This window comes from Grus americana, chromosome 7 (genome assembly GCF_028858705.1).
Source record: "Grus americana isolate bGruAme1 chromosome 7, bGruAme1.mat, whole genome shotgun sequence".
NCBI lineage: Eukaryota > Metazoa > Chordata > Aves > Gruiformes > Gruidae > Grus > Grus americana.
Window position 1 is genome coordinate 15692453 of NC_072858.1, and position 16684 is coordinate 15709136.

General features: G+C 60.5%; 1 protein-coding gene across 4 annotated transcripts in view; it reads right to left on the bottom strand.

Annotated features, from left to right (window-relative positions):
* Positions 1-1779: 1779 nt before the first annotated feature.
* KCNIP2 (potassium voltage-gated channel interacting protein 2) overlaps positions 1780-16684 on the bottom strand; it is a 48027-nt gene continuing 33122 nt past the window's right edge. For 2 of the 4 annotated variants that reach the window (XM_054832178.1, XM_054832181.1), the window contains exons 2-9: positions 7810-7905; positions 6505-6629; positions 5686-5755; positions 5520-5590; positions 4906-5013; positions 4445-4549; positions 4101-4163; positions 1780-3777 (exon numbers count right to left, since the gene is read on the bottom strand). In XM_054832178.1, coding sequence (XP_054688153.1) covers positions 3730-3777; positions 4101-4163; positions 4445-4549; positions 4906-5013; positions 5520-5590; positions 5686-5755; positions 6505-6629; positions 7810-7905 — 686 coding nt within the window. In that variant the 3' untranslated portion in view covers positions 1780-3729. Of the gene's footprint in view, positions 3778-4100; positions 4164-4444; positions 4550-4905; positions 5014-5519; positions 5591-5685; positions 5756-6504; positions 6630-7809; positions 7906-13803; positions 15120-16684 lie in introns of those variants that run through there. The other 2 variants (XM_054832180.1, XM_054832179.1) reach the window with 2 other exon arrangements.

Here is a 16684-nt window from a genome sequence, read left to right on the forward strand (position 1 = left end):
AAGACTCTACAAAGGGTTAGAGAGGAGAAATGCACAGAATTTGGGTGGAAAACACACAGTACTCTCATACTACCATATGCAGACCTGGGCAGTTGACTGCTAGGTCAGAAGGGACCCTGAAGCAGGCATCACCCTCACAGCTTTGTGCTGAAATAATCCTGCAGTAGCAGTTCCCCTGGTGCTGGAATCTCATCTTTTTACAAGATGTTGGTGTTCCTAGTCAGTAACCAGGGTGCTGGAGTGAATCACTGCCCCAGACTGCATCAGCTGCCTCATTTAGTTGCTCAGCTATTTTCCCACATAGCTACTCTTCTTTTTTTCCTCTGAAAGCTGGGAAAAAGATGGCTTGAAACAACACAAGGCAGCCCCTTTTCCAATGACCCATCAGCTCTTACCTCCATTCGCAGCACAGACCCAACACCTTCACTGTTACTCACCCTTAAATGCCACATCCCAACAAGGGACACCTGGTCCCAAGCCCTGCCCCACACAGCAACTTCTCATAACAAACTGATGACACCTGGAGGGACTGATCCAGTCCTCCCTGCTCCTTACCCAAGAGGGAGCTGAGCAGAGATTTTTTTTTTTTTTTGGCTTCCAGGGGACCAGCTTCCCCCACCCTCCCATAGCTACCAGCAATGATCCCTGCACGAACCTATTCCTATTTGGTGTGAAAAGGCTACAGCAGTATTTGAAGGCTGAGTAAACCCCACAGCACCCTTTTTCCACCCCTCATCACCCCAGTCTCTTTCCTGCCCATCACCCTGGGGAGAGGGACCCAAGGGACCCCATCAGTGGCTCACAGCATCCCTGTGCCACAAGAGGGCATGCCAAGCCCATGGATGGCATCACCCAAAATAGCTGGCCAGGCAGAGCTCACAGGGGATGGGATATACTGGGAAAGGTGGGTTAGAGGGGAAAATGCACTCAGGCCCGTTCATACTGCTCTGCATGGACTTGGGTGATAACCAGCAGGTCAAAAAAGTCCCCCAGGAGTCAGAGGCTTTAGAAAGAGCAGACTTGCAGCTTTCCCAGTCCCGCAACAGCAATTCCCCCCATAGCCAGAGCCCATCCTTTTAAGATATTTGGGCCTCCAGGCAGCTCTTCACATTGAGCTTTCAGTTCCCAGAGCACAGACTGCATAATGCTGGAGGGTGTCACTGGCCCACATCAGGTCCATTATCCTGTTGTTCTGCTGTTTTCTTTCTTACCCATTGCCCCCTCCCCCCCGCTTTGGTTTGCTTCAAGCCATTTTTCCCAGTTCTCAAAGCTGCATTTTCCCAAGGATCAATAGTTGCCTATCAAGTCATACCCCTAACAAAAAACCCTTTTCCAGTCCAGACCTACCTTTTCAGGGCAGTAGCTGAGCACCTTCCTGTTAGCACAGCCTTAAATACCCCATCCTAATTAGGGCCACCCAGTCCCAAGTGTGGGTTCAGCCAGCAGCTCTCCTGACAAGCTGGTAACACACCTGACAGCCCCACTCCTGAGACCTGGCACGCTTGATGTAAGCCCCGTTAGCCTAACGCCTGCAGACTCTTAGCAGGGGAAGGACTGTATTTACAGGGCCATTGATGGCAAGGCCAGGCTGTTTGGGACCCCGGCCAGCCCAGCGCCCATCCTGTCTCCCATGCAACCTCCCAGAGCACCCATGCAGAGCGTCCTACAGCTGCAGCACCCCAGAAAGGCTGCCAACCCTCTGCAGAGACCCTCAGACCGTATTCCCCCTGCCCCCCCAATGGCTGACAAAAGCAAAGATGTAACAGTGGTGTGCATAGCGATTGTGGTTAGATTTTATTGTCTTTTTTTTTTTTTAACCCATATTATTGTTATAATACAAAATATACAGACTGGAGATGCCAAGCGGGTTGTGGGTCACCATGCCCCGGGGTGGGGGGGGTCACGCCATGCGACCTGCAGCGTGAGGGAGGAGGCAGCATCTGCTCCATGTGGTGGGGGACAGTGGGTACCCCAGAGAGCTGGGGAGGAGGGAGGATGGGAAGAAGGAGACAGGAGAGGTAAGGGTCGGGATACCTGTCCTCCCACCCTTGGGAGACTGCACGTGGGAGCTCAGCCCCACGGCAAACCCGGGAACAGGACTGTGAGATGAACAATGTGTTGAATGATCCTAAAAAACACATCATGTCTGCGAGGGCCAGGCCAGGGATGGTCCCCCTGGGGAGCAGCCACATAGTTTTGGCTCAGGGCTCAGGGGAGGGGGGTGGGGTGGTGGTTCTAATGGCTCCAACACCAGGGGCTCAGCATGGGAACTGGCCTTGGTCACCCCTTCCCCACTGATCCCAGACACCGCAGCTCAGGCCAGCCCCGATCACCCTTGGCTGCTAAGGGTGCGGAGGCTGGAGCAGCAGAGCTGGGGGCTGCCGGGGCTGGGCACATTCCCAATGCCTGCGGGATTGCACAGAGGGGCTTCTGGGGCTGGCACGGGGTCATTACCCATGGACATCACTGTCCCAGCTACAACTCAGAGGGGTACGCGGGCAGGACAGGCCTGCCTGCACACGCTTAGCTCCAAGGAGCTGGTGGTGACAAAGACGTGGGGAGCCCCAGGGTGCTGGCTCCATCCCCGGGGTCCCTAGGCAGGCTCTCACATGGCCATGCCAGGAGAAGGGGCTGAGCCTGCCCTGCCCCAGGGTGACCCAGGGCTATGCCTGTGGGGACACCTCTCTGCCCCATTGCTCACTCCCCGGCCCCCCGGGCAGCAGGTGGGCTGGGACGGGCCAGGGCACGGGAGCAGGGGAAGGGCAGCAGCAAATGATGCTGCCGGGGCCCAGCACACCTCCCTCCTCCACGTGTCCCCATACCCTGGCTGCCGTGTCCTCGGGGAGGGGTGGGAAGGGTGTCTCTCCATTGGAGCGTCAAGGTGGGTCCCTGAGGTCCCGTGTGTGCCAGCACCCTGAACTCGAGGGACAGGGACTGAGGTTGCAGCTCTGCCAGGCCAGCATCCTCCATCCTGGGTGACCAGTGCCACAAGAAGGCACCTCGGGGTCCCTTTAGTCCCCCCATCTCCCCATGTCAGGATAAGCCTCCTAGGTCTAAACAGACCCCCCGGGATCAGGGGTTGCTCCCCACAGCTCATGCAGCGATGAACCCCGAGTGCCCGTGCAGCTGCCTTCTCCAGGCACGGACCCTCTGCCCCCGCACCGGCCCAGGGGCTGGGCAAGGAGGGTGGCCAGTGGCTCACGGCCGACATGCTGGACACACTCCCCATGGCAGGGCACAGCCAGGGCAGGGGAGGAAGCCGAGGTGCTGGCACCTGTTGCAAGACTTTATTGGTTTCTAGACAGCGTCGCTGGAGGTTTTGGGCTGGAGCCCGTGCTGGGGGCTCCTGGGGCTGAGGAGGGTCCAGGGGTGGGGGAGCTGTGGCTGCATGGGGTGCTGTGCACAGGGGAAGCCTCTATCGCAGCCCGAGGCTGCAGCTTCCCCGCTGGGAACGGGTGCAGGGAGGTTCATCCGGGCCAAACGCTCGCCCCATGCCAGCCATGCCCACGCTCCAACATCCGGGAGCACCTGCTTGGGATCCCCCAAGGAAAGCAGAGCCGGCCCAGGGGGAAGGGAAGATCCTGGTGCCGACCACGTCTCTGGGAAGGGAGGCCCTTTCCCACGGGGGCGTCTGTGCAGCCGGCCGAGGGGAGGCTCGAAGGAAAAGTCGAGAGAGAAGCAGGTTCTGGGCCCAGTGCAGGAGAGCTCGGCTGGAGGCAGGTCCGGGAGCTAAATCACGTTGTCGAAGAGCTGCATGGATCGCATGATGTTCTCGTCCTGTGGGGAGGAGGTAGGAGGCAGGTGGGTTGGGCATGGAACAGCAATCTGGGCAGCTCCCCCCAAATCTGGCTTTACCCTCCTGACAGCTCTGACCCATGGGACAAGAGCCCCAGGGCTTGCAGGCAGTTTCCAAGCCCTACTGGGATGCACGGCTCTCCTCATCTGCACGGGATGCCAGCACAGATACGGTTCCTAAAGCAAAGCCCCAGGCCCCTGGGAGCCCTGCCTTCCCCCCGCCTCTGCCAGGAGGGCAATGGGGGGGACAGAGCTCCCCAAGGAACAGGGAGGTGGCCCAGCCCCAGACCTGCTGGTGGCTTTACCTTCTGGCAGGACTCCAGGAACTCCTCGATTGTCACCACGCCGTCCTTGTTTCGGTCCATTTTCTGCAGACAAACACAGCACGGGGGACATGGCGGGGACAGCCCCAGCCCCATGGAGAGCCCAGCACCCCCTGCCTGGGTCCCACAGGGGCAGGATGCAGCGCACCCTTGCCCCAGCCATCCCCAAGCACCCGGCAGGACCAGGATGGTCTTTTCTCTCCCTGGCTCCAGCACAGCCCTGTTTCATCCCCAGCGCGGGGTGTTTTCTCCTGTACTGTGCTGGGTTTTGGGCAGCCACTGGCTTCATGCTGGAGCTTAGCTTCCCCCGGACATGCTTGGCTCACCTGGAAGAAGTTCTCCACGTGCTCCCGAGGCGCTTCCTCCCGCATGGCCGGATAGGTGTATTTGCCCATCATGTCATAGATGGACTTCATGATGTCCAGCATTTCCTGGAGGGAAGGGGGTTGCAGGGTCAACACAGGGCTCTGCCTCTGCCTGGTCCCCAACCCACACCCTTTTCATGATGCTCCCAAAGGACCTATGGGGTGCTCAGATGTGTTCCTGCTGGCTCTGTGCATGATGTGGGGCTGTGCGTGTGTGATGGAGCCCCAAAGCAGCACACTCCCTCATCCACCCCAGAGACACACCAGTGCCGGGGGGCCTGGAGGGACCTGTTTGTAAAGCTGAGCTCAGTAAATAATGACCCCCACCACTGGCTCAGCCAATGCCCCCAAGTACTGCCCTCATCCCTGATGGGTGCAGACCTCCGCCAGCCCCGGGGGCCAGCCTGGAGCTCCCATCCCACCTCTTTGGTGATGCAGCCATCTTTGTTTAGGTCGTAGAGGTTGAAGGCCCAGTTCAGGCGGTCGTCAATGGTGCCCCGTAGGATGATGGACAGCCCAGACACAAAGTCCTGCAAGGAGGGGCAAGGCAGGCAGATGGGAGTTATGGCCATGGAGGCTCTCACGGACACAGAGGGTACAGCCCTGCTTGTCCCTCCCACAGAGGGGGAACTCAGCCCCAAAGCAGCTGTGCCCGGGCCTGCGCTGACAAGGGAAACTTTGAGTATCAAAAAGTCTGGGAAAACTGATTGCTTGTCCCCAAACTTGTCCCACAATAATCTCTTGGGTCACAACACCCAGGAGGACAACATGCACCAGGACCTGCCATTCAGCCAAAGCCTGGACAAGACCCAGCCAGTCTGGGTACCTACAAGACACTAGCCAGAAGCTACAGAAAACCCATTTTTTGTTGCTTTTCAGTGTTTTTCCACTGCCTCTCTGAATTTAATAAACTCCACCAGCCCCTGCAAAGCTCTCCATCCATCTGCAACAGCAACACTGCTCGGCCCTGCCCGTGGTACCTGAAGGGACATGCCCTGCCAGCCCCACCACCATCACCTCCTCAGCCACAACTCACCTCGAAGCTGACGGAGCCGTCATGGTCGGTGTCAAAGGCGTTGAAGAGGAAAGTGGCATATGTGCTGGAGTCTGGAGGGAGGTGGACGGTGTGAGGGGGTGCTGTGCGGCCCCCCCCGCCCGCAGATGCACCTGAGCAGGGCACAGGAATAGGGACAGGCACTCACCTCCCTGTGGGAAGAACTGTGAGTAGATCTGCTTGAAGTTTTCTTCATTGACGATGCCACTTGGGCACTCCTGCCAGAGCAAGCCACAATGTCACCTCCACATCACGGAGAGAGGCTGAGCACCCCCCTAAAACCCTGCAGCTCCCTCACCTTGCCCCACCAGCCTTGCGCTGCTTGGCAGGGGTGGCTGGTGAGGCTGCTTGGAGCATCTCTCTGATTTTGTGGGCTGCACCCAGGGGGGTGGAGCACAGGATCAGGTCTCCCCACCAAGCTCCCTGGAGGTGTGATCACACTCGAGGAAGGTGCATCCCCTGCTCCTGCCATCGGAAGCCGTTCAGAGACACACAGACAGGGACAGCTCTGTCTTGGTGCCCGTCAATCACAGGCAGCGACACCGGCTGAAGGAGCTTGCACAAACAGGATGTTCAGGTACCAGAGCTGGTGCCTGGTGGGGATGGAGGCTGTGGGAGGGAGACCAGCCCCTTCCAGTGCCACAAACCCCAGATGAACCTGAGTCCCTCCACAGAGCCTGAGGCGCAAACAAGGATTTGCTGCCTTTGCAGCTGGACTCTGTATCACCCAAGGACCAGTTTGATAATGTGGTTCCTATAGTCCCTGAAAGGTTCAGGTCCCTGCAACCTGCTGGAGAAAATCCAAGGCAGGGTTGAAAGTGGTAGCACCTGTGACCTGATATTTCAACCCCAAGATCCCGAAAGCCTTTGCAAACCCCGGGCACTGCTGGTTGTGAAGGACCATCTGAGGTGGCCGTGGCCGTGGCAGTGGAGGGGGGGCTAGCAAAGCTGGTTGAGGGATACTCACGTTCTTGAAGCCTCGGTACAGGACCTGCAGCTCTTTGCGGGTGAACTTGGTCTGCTCCTGGAGCTGCTCCAGCCCCTCGGGGCGGTGGCAGACAGTGGAGAGCTCAAACTCATCCTCAACGCTGTCTGCAAGGAACCCAGGGGAAGAGAGGGCGGCTGAGGCCAGCACCATCCTGCCTGCCCTGCCCTGCCGTGCTGGGGGGGCAGGAGAGGCACCGTGCACAGCACACCCCATCCTCTCACACCTGCTGAGAGTGACACATTTTTGGGGTGTCCTGCTCAGCCAGAGTTGGGTGTATGCCAGCAGGGGACACTCAGAGACACCCTGGGGGCAGACCAGTGGCTGACATTGGGCAACAGCCCCCCCCTCCCCAGCATCCACTACAGCCCAGGCTGGGCAGAAAGGGGGTGTGAACCCCACCCCCCCTCAAGTGCTAAGAGCCCCCCTGCCTGCCCTTGTCCTACCCCTGGCAAAGGCATCTGCCCCATGGAGCTGAGATCCTGGGCATCTTGCAGGTCTGTGCCGCACCGAGGCTCGTGTTCAGCAGGAGAGCTGCCCCCCAGAACCCCCAGCCCCAAATGCCCCCCTGGCCTTGTCTAGATTCTGTCCTGCCCACTGCACCCCCCATTCATCGCTGGCTTCTCCCCACCATCTGGCAAGCTGCATGACCCCTGCCCACAGCAGCCAGCACCCCCAGACCCCACTGCAGCTGAGAGGGGCTGTGGCCCCACAGCAGGTACCCCCACTCCATGGGCGGATCAGCCCTGGCCCCTCCATACTCACCTCTTCTCCCAGGGAGGATCGGCTCGCACCGCAGGGCAGGGGGAGACCCCGGCCAGGGGCTTGGACTTGCCAAGGGGGCAAGCGCACCTGGTGCAGGGTGAGTAGGGGGCTCTGGGCAGCTCTGCGCTCACTCCCTGCTCAGCCCCTTTTGCCCCCCCATCACACCTCCGTCTCCAAACCGACACCAAGCTTCAAGCAGCAACCCCCCAGCCCTTAAACCAGCGTCAGGAGGGTCCTGCTGCCCCAAGCCAGCTCCAAAGCGGGTCTCGCCACTGTGTATCCTGCAAGAGCCGCTCCGGGGAGCTGGAGAGAGGGAAAACCAGCCTGGAAGCAGGCAAGGACAGACGTGGGTGCAGAGCCCATTGGATCGGACCCTTCCAGGACAGGACTGATCCTGACAGCCCCAAACCCAGGTCAGGGGAGCGGTGGAGGCGTCCCCTCCCCATGAGCAGGGCCAGGGCGGAGGGCAGGCAGCAGCACCGCCGGGGACACACACACACAAAGGCAAGAAGAAGCACTTGCTTTCGCTGAGCGAGGGGATGGATTTGGGCCGGCAGCAGGGCAGCAGTTTGAGGAATCGCTGCTTCAGCGCTTTTTTAGTTTGGCCCGGCGCGTTGCCTGGAAGAAAGAAGGAGTCACCAAGCAGAAGAAGAGTTAACAGAGCAGCGGCCCCCGGACCCGGCGGGCAGCAGGGTTGGGCACCCGGCACGGGGCGAGCGCGGCTGGAGGCAGCACATGCAGCGCGGCGCAGGAGGAGCAGGAAGGCAAAGCCCAGCCCAGGCTCTGGCCTTTCTGCTTCATCCCAGGACAAACCCAGCACTGGAGTTTTCCTTCTTGGGAAGAATGGGGATGGCAAAGGAGCAACCCTGCTGGGCTACCCACACCCAGCACCTCTGCACCCCCCCATCAGAGAATGCCAGGGTGCACTGGAGACACCCAGCAGCCCAGAGACCCAGGAGATGGCAGGACTGGACTCTGCCGTTTAGCCCCAAGGCCAAATACCTGCTCCCCGGGGACCTGACCCTCCCCAAGGGGCTGCGCAGGGAGGCAGGGCAGGATGGAGCCCAAGAAACAGCCTGCAGCTGAGCCGGGGCATTGCATCCTCCCCCGAGCTCGGGGCCGGGTTTGATCCTGCTGGCACCCGACGGCTGAACGTGAAGCATGCGCTGAACCCAGCCATGCAGCCCAGACTGCGGCATGCACCCCCGCCCCAGCGCGGCACTGGGATCCGAGCCCGGGGCCCTGCCTTGAGACAGCCAGGCAGGGACAGAGCTCAGGGCTTTGCCTCGGCCAGGCTATGGGGCAGGGTGAGGGGCTCCCCACATCAGCCTGACCCATGGCTATCCCTTCCAAGTGGCCCTGCATTAATAGCAGGTCCCCTCACTGCACAGACCCCCCCGCCAGTCCCTATTCCCCCATCTGGACCCCAATGGCTTTGCTCAGCCCCATCTCTCCCAGCTGGCGCTGCCCCATGGCCGCAGACCCACTCCCTCCCTTCCCGCAGGGCCCCGCGGTGCCTCAAGCCAGCAAATTCAGCGCAGGACTAATGCCACAGGCAAGGAGGGGAGGAAGAGGAGGGGATGAAGGCCGTGCTGGGCTCCAGCCCCCGAAGGGAGGCAGGCAGCAGCATGGGGCACCAATGGGACGAAAGGTGCAAAGTCCCTTTGGGGCTCTGCTGACACCACGTTTGCTCCAAGCGCTCTGGACGTCTGCAAGCAGCAGGTCATGATGCCTACACGTCCCAAACCCTGGCTTGGGGGTTGTTTCTCTAGGGGGCTAGCAAATGGGGTTTCTCTGGCAGCTTTCTCAGCCTTGTGGGGCTGAGCTGAGCCCCAGGTGCTGGGGAAATGGTGCTGTGTGGTACCCAGCTCCAGGATAGGGACTTGGGTCTGCATCCAGCAGCCCCTGCTAGGCAGGTCAGTACCCGAGTGCCCACAGGCAGGACCTGGGACCCTTTGCGCTCACACCAAGACAGCAGGCTGGGGCAGGCAGCTCCATCACTTTGGGGTAATGGAGAACAGGTCAAGGAGGTCATTGTCCCAGCAGGACATCACACAAAGCCACTCGGAGAGGGCAAACTTGTCCCCAGGGAAGTGTCATCCACAGCAGGGTGCCAGTGATGTGCAAACACGTAGGGATACGCAAATGCACCCCCTGGCATTTGTCACAGGGTGACAGGGGCAAGGGTGAGGGCAGGATGTCGGTGCTGGCAGGACAGCACAGCACAGCCTGGCTCCTGTCTGCCCCGGGGTTTGCAGGCAGGTGAGGAAAGAGCCTTTTTCCTTCCTAGAACCAGGCATCAGTTGTGCATAAAACCTGATTTTGGCCCAGCTAATTTTCCAGGGCTTTGATTTGCAGAGGGAAAGGGAAATTGCACCTTTCAGCCTTCCAAGGACGCTGTGGGGCCAGGTTCCTCCGGCAGAGCTGAGCTGTGGGAACAGACCTGGGAGGCAGGAGCAGCCCCTTCACCCAGGGGGAAGGGATGGGGTGGGCAGAGCAACACCCAACACCAGGGTGATGGGCCGAGGGAGGGAGCAGGGTGGGAGGGAAACCACACAGCGAGAGAGATGCAACAGAGAGTAAACTGTGGTTGGACTCACAGGGGCAGCAGGTATAGGCACGTGCAGTAGGTCAGGTCGGGTGCAAGATACACTTTAGTTTGTTATAAAGAAGGAAAAAGAAAAAAAATAAAGAACATGGGTGTTTTCTTAAGGAAAAAAACCGAAGAGGGCCCGATTCCAGGGGCCCCGGGGCAGGGGAGGGAGAACGTTCAGCACATGCAGCTTAACAACAGGAGAGGGGTGGCCGGGGCTGGGGTTTTGCTGTCCTGGCTTTGGTGCACCCGAGGGCTCTGCTCGGGAGGACACACCGTCCCTTTTCTGTCGCCAGCATCCAAACTGCGAGCAAGTCTGGGGGCTCCCTGGGCTCCCCCTTGCTGGGAAACAGCTCTGCCCAAAGACGGGGAGTGGAGCCCAGCCACGTGCTGCCCCGCCGGGCACACAGGATGTCCGCAGCACAAAATCCTGTCCCTGCCAGCAAAAGCTCCTTTTCCAGATGTCGCTCTACCCTCCACCCCTCTGCAGGAGCCATCAAGTGGCTGGCACAACACGGGCCAGCAGAGAGGGCTGGCAGTGTTTTATCTGCGGTGGGACGTCTGCCGGGTTAAGTGGCTTGGCGCTTCCCACCCATCGCTGCACAGCCCAGCGACTTCGGAACACACACACGCACAAACCAAGCCTCCATCCTTGGGCAGCACCAAAAGGGGAAGGGATTTCCCATCCCCACATGCTGTTGAAATGAATCCCGGAGGTTGCTGGACACTGGCTCTGAAGGGGGCCACAGCAGGTGGACGACCCTGGCCATGGACCACTTTGTATTGAGCCACCCTCAGCTGATGTGTCCTTGGGGGCTGGACCCAGCCAGTGTCACCACCTCGGGGGGTTACGTGCTGCTGGGCTGACGCCCCCCCTTCCCAGGGAGGACCCAAGCCTGGGCTGCTCCCTGGTCTTCCCAGAGAAAAATCAGGAGCCAGGGTCAGCCCAATGCATAACCATGTCCCTGCCCTCCCCACAGAGCCACAGCCACCAGCGCCTTCCCACTGACAGCTGGCCGGGGACACCAACCCAACCCTTCCACAGCACCCTCCTGCTAGAAAAGACCCTACAATAACAAACCAACAGGCAGTGCCAAAACTCCCCCCTCACTCTTAGTAATCCATCAATAAATGCATCATCACAACAGGTGGAAGATGTGCATCCCACAGTGGCGAGATCCCCCGAGTGTCCCCAAGGTCAGTGCCTGGGCACAGCACCATTCCGGGATGGGAACAGAGCACCAGCAGCCACGGGATGGGTCATGCAGCTCCCACAGCCCCTGCTTGGTTCCATGGGGCAACACCGGGTCAGTCGGAAGGTCAGGATTTGCTGGTACCCCAGGGACAATCTGCCCCAGCCCCCTGCCCTAGAAAGGGCTGGCAGAAGGCAGCTGGGAGAGGGGACCCTCTGCCTTTTCAGACAGCCTGGCTGGAAAGCAGGAGGGCAAACCCCAGCCAGGGTAGGGGGACGAGCCAGAAGAAGGGGCAGGGCAGGCCCAGGGGAGCACGGGGAAGGGGTCAGCGGTTCCCAGAACATGCTCTTTCAGTAGAAGAGCCTCCATCCCCTTCCAGAGCATCACCTTTTCCTGGGAGGCCAGAGGCACGTCCCCAAGCTCCCTCTGCCAGGCCATGGCTCTGGGTCCATCCAGGCAGTGACGCTGAGTCCAGCCGCCCCACCACCTGTGGCTCACGATCATTGCAGCACAGGGCTCAGCTCTGAGCACAGTCCACCAGCCCCCCAGGGGCTCTGCTCCCCCTCCGCAGCACCCAGCCTCAGGCAGTGTCGCCTCCCGGTCGGGGGACCACAGATCTCCAGGGTCTGCAATGAAGACCAGCAGGAGGAAGACATAGCGAGCTCCCCCAGCCACCCCGGGGGAGTCAGGATGGGTCCTGCCAGCAGCAGCTCTGCAAATGACCCTCATCAGTCAGCGGTGACAGAGCCGAGTGTAACTGGGGCCAAGGTGCCTGCAGCAGCCGCTGGGGCCAGACGGTCATCCATTAGGGGAATGAAATCAGAGCTGGCATCTCCTGAGGTGGGGGGACAGATGGAGAGTCCCCGTCCTGGGGGTGGGACAGGGGCAGCCTCAGCCCAGACACCCAGAGCCAGCAGGGCTGAAGGAGCTGGGAGCAGCAAAGCTGCCAAGTGAGACCCGCGGTTCACGGGACAGCAGAGACTCAGGGCCAGGATGTTCCCCGGTGCCAGAGAGAGGAGAGCGGCTGCACAACCGTTGTGCTGAGCAGAGCCAGAAGGGAGACGGGGGCATGGGCCAGAAGGGGCCGCAGAGCGGAGCAGGGCTCACAGCACCGCTGTCCCCATTCCCAACCCCAGCCTGGGACGGTGGTCCCAGACTGCCTGGCTGTGCCTAAAAGAGATGTTGGCAGAATAATAATTTCTCAGGCCACACCACGTACAAAATGTGAGCAGGGAATGGGAGAGGATACTGGTGCCAAGGGACAGTGGAGCTCAGGGGCTCCCCAAACAGAGCAGGTAAGGCTGTGGGACTGGGATAGCTGTCTGCATTCTCTGCCGCAAAACCCACATGCAGGGACACATCCTGCCCTGTCCCCATCATCACCTCCATGGCAGGGACATCTCTGGCAGCAGGAACCGGCACATCCAAGGGGGCAGAGAAGCCACCCGAAAAATGCCCCAGCAGAGCAGCAGCTCCCCTTGGCTGCATGCAGCATGTCCTGTAAGACAGCTGGTGCTCTGCACACCCATTACCCAGATGCCATCCGTACCCTCCCCAGTAAGGCACAGGGATGAAGCCTGGACATGCCTCAGCCACAGCCCAGCCAGCTCAGGGACATTCTCCATCACAAGGGGGGTGAAAGCATCTCCTGGGCAGTGCACCCTCCTCCCCTCCCTCTGCTCAGTCACTGATTGCTCCTCTGATCACTCCTATCCGTACATCCACCCATCACAGCTCCCATCCCGAGATCTGGCTGCCTGAGGGGATGTGATCTGCAGCCCCTTCATCCTGCAGCATCCCCAGCGCCAGCCAGGAGGCAGAGGGGATGGGGGCAAACAAATTCCAAATTGCACTCATGCTAAGTCTGTTGGCAGCCCTTGTCTGAGCCTGGACTGCCTGTGGCACAGTCGAGGAGGCAACCAAAGGAGACAAGGCAGCAGCACTGTGCAGTGGTCTGCACTCCCGCCCTCGTCAGGCACATCCAACAGGTCTCACACCCCTCACTCTGACATGTTTTGGGTCCTCTTGTCTGGCCACATCCAGCCCTGTCCTCAGCAGCCACCTGCCGATCCAGGGAGCTCAGCACCCACAGCATCCCCTTACCTCCCCAACACTGGCACAGCCCCACAGGGAGGGCAAAGGGGCCAGGGGCTCCAGCCTCTTTTAGCCACGCTCCCCCCATAGCCGCCAATTCTGTCCCCCCCAGCCCGAGTCACCTGCAACCTTTTTCCCCACCATCTGCCAAAGCCCAGCCTTCTGCATCCCAATACCCCCAGACTCCAACACCCCAGATAGTCCCAGTCCCCCAGCACCCCACGCATCACTGCACCCCAATGCGTCCAGACCCAGATATCCCCCACACCAATGCTCCCAGACACCCTAACTTTCTAGCATCCTGCACCCCAACACCCCACATCCCAATGTCCCCAGATATTCCCACCCCAACATCCCTGATACCCCTACACCCCGGTGCCCCCCCAAACACCCCAACACTCCCAAACACTCCCAGACCCCAACCCCCAGACATCCTCACTTCCCCAGCTCCCTAGGTGCCACACACCCTATACACCCTCCCACACCCTAATAGCCCCCTAAATGCCCCAAAACAGACTAATCCTTCCAAGCCTCCCAAAAGCACCCTGCAGCCCCTGGGACAGGAGGTGAGGAGCACCTCCACCACAACCTCTCCATCCCATTGCAACCCCATCCCCATCCCTGTCCCCGTCCCACCTCCCCTGGACAGGTCGATGATGCCCAGGGCATGCAGTAGCTTGAGGCTGGAGCAGAGCAGCAGGATGATGCCCACCGTTTGCAGCCCCTGTGGGTCCCAGGGTGCCCCAGCAACCGACATCCCCCAGACACACAGCCCCAGCAGGCAGCTGGTCTGGCAGCAACAGATCCAGCAAGGGAGGAGAGGGGAGGGCAGGGGAGGAGAGACCTGCCTTGGCCCTCCCTCTTCCCGCCCCGTCACCCTCTGGGGTCCCTCAGGGCACCCAGCTGCAGGGGAGGAGGGAGCCCACGCAACTGCCCAAGGGACTTAGGGGTCAGGTCTCACCCCAGGACACCCCTGCACCTACACAGCCTGGCACGGGCACCCCACAGCCCTGGAAACCGTGGAGGAGTGCAGAGCTGGCACCACGGGCTGCATGGAGGAGGCTCGGCTGACCCCAACTCCCACCCCAACAGCAGCGCGTGGTGGCACCGACCCTGGACCCAAACCACGTGCAGGGACCCTCCAGCTCGTTGCTCACTGGCCCCCAGGACACTGCTGCCACCCAGCTCAGGGAGCAGCCCAGCGACCAGCCCCTCTGCCCCATGCCGAACCACCAAACCTGCCCCCAGCAGTGCCCCCACCTTGTGCACCCCCACGGCATGGCACGAGGAGCTCCCTGCCTCGGAGCTCAGCCTTGTCTGCCAATCACCTCCACAGATACTTGCCAGCCTCACCTCTTGCCTCTTCACCTCCTGGGGGAACATCTGCACCTCTCCACACCAGCAAGTAAGGCACAGCCACGTGTAAGATTGATGGCATGTAGAGGAGCCACAGCTGGGGGCTGCCAGCCCTGGGTACCTCACTTGTTGCTGGAGGGAAACGTGTCCCACTCCACCCCAGGGTGCTGCCTGGAGGGAGGACAGCACAGTAGGGTGGGGTGGCCAGCCAGGGTGGAGGTTCCCCACAGCCCACCCAAAGCCCTGCCTTGTGGGCAGCAGGGCAGACACCCCAGCCTGGCAGCAAAAAATCTCTTTGAGCTGGTTTTCTACGCATCTCTCACCTAAAAGCTGCTTCTGATTTGGCCACCCCCTGCTCCAGCGGCTCAGCAAGCCCCAGGGCAGGTGCCCATGGGGAATGAGACGTTTCCCTGCATCCCTTGGAGGGGATGCTGCAGCCAAGCACAACCGGTGTGTGGAACCTCCTGCCGCTTGCACTCCAGGGACCACAACCCCGCAGAGCCCTGGCCAGGACACCTCTATTCCCACCTGCACACAGTCCTGGGGTCTAATCTTGCCCCTCGCAGGGGTGAAGAAGACCCCGTTGATCTCTCACAGCACCCTACAGCCCAGCACAACCCTGCGCTAGAGAGCCCCAGGCTGGCTCCAAGCCACCCTCTCACATTGGACTCCAAGGTTTCATCCTCTACTAGCAGAGCAGGGCTGCAACGAAGGGCTGCCCCAACAGGCTCCCTTGCTCCCTAGCTTTATTGCTTTTTCTCCAACCTGTGATTTTCTCACCTCCCTGTGGCTGAGTGATCTCCCTGCCCCTCTGTCCGCTGGCTCAGAGCCCATCTCTGGGGCAGGATGCAGCAGAGTGGGGTCCCTGCTCCATGTCCAGCCATGCCCCTTGCTCCCCTCTCCAGGCACATCAGCAACAGAAAGAACAAGCCAGGCCAGAGGGAATTGGGAGGGAAGCAATGTGAAAAGTGATTAACGCGAGGCCGGAGGGAGAAGAGATTCAACAAGTTAATTACGTCTGGCTGGGCTGAGCGGGACGTGACACCACACAGTGGCACAGTCAGCGGGGTGCGTGCTGCGGTTCTTGGGAAGCTCAGTGCTGGGAGAGCTGCCCTGGCCCCAGATATGGGGGGTCACAGCCAAGGAGACCCAGGGCCAAGTCCCCTTCTCGACCAGCTTCACCCTCTCCAGGCAGGGCGAGACAGCACAGCCCATCCTGTGTCCACAGTGATGACCAGGGCTGATGTCCCTGGGTGCAGAGCATGCGGAAGATGCTCCACAGAGGGGACTGTAGAATCCTCAGGAGACCTTCTTCTCCAAGACCCCAGTGCTGGCAGGATTCAGCCCAGCTACAGCATGCCTCAGGGCATAAGGCTGTGCCAGGATCCAAACTCAGAGCCTGGCCATGGCTACTATACATCTCTGCCTCTACCCGTCCCGCTTTGCAAGCCCTCACCATGAGCAAGCAGCTCTCTCCTGATTCAGCCACCAGACCTTGCCCAGCCCTACAGCCAGCTAAAAAACCTACCAGCCCTTGGAAAAGGAAAGGCAAGGGTTAAACCCACTGCACATGGGGAAATCTCTGGTGCACCCCAACCCGGGGAACCCCAAACTTCAACCTGGAGCACCCACAGCTGTCCCAGGCTGGATTTCAATGCTCCAAGATCTACCCCACCCACAGCCAGTTCACCTTGACCTCTCAGGTCTGTCAAACCCGCCAGGCTGGATTGTGCCCTGAGCCCAGGGACCACTGGCACTGTGCCCCAAAGGGCTGGTCCCTCCTGCAGCCAAGACGCTGCGCTCCTGCCAAAGGGGTTCCTGGAAAGCAGGAGGAAAGCAGGGCTTGGCAAGGGGCTTTGCTCTCACCACCGCTGCAGGGATGCTCATTTTCTCCCCTCCCTGGGGGGACTTTTGCCCTGAGCCAGGCATCAGGAGGTGGCCACGCTGCCTGCTGCCACCACCCTCCTGCCTGGCATGCTTTGGTGTGCTGGTGGCACCCAGGCAGGCTGCTGCTCCTTCCCATTTGCCCCCCAGACACTGGAGAGGTTTGGCATCCTCCCCAGCCCTGCTTCCCCCTCTGCATCCTCAGCTCTGGGGCAATAGCAGCAATCCCCCTGGGAAGGCAGGGGCCGGCAGACCCTGTGTCAGGGGCTCTCCAAGA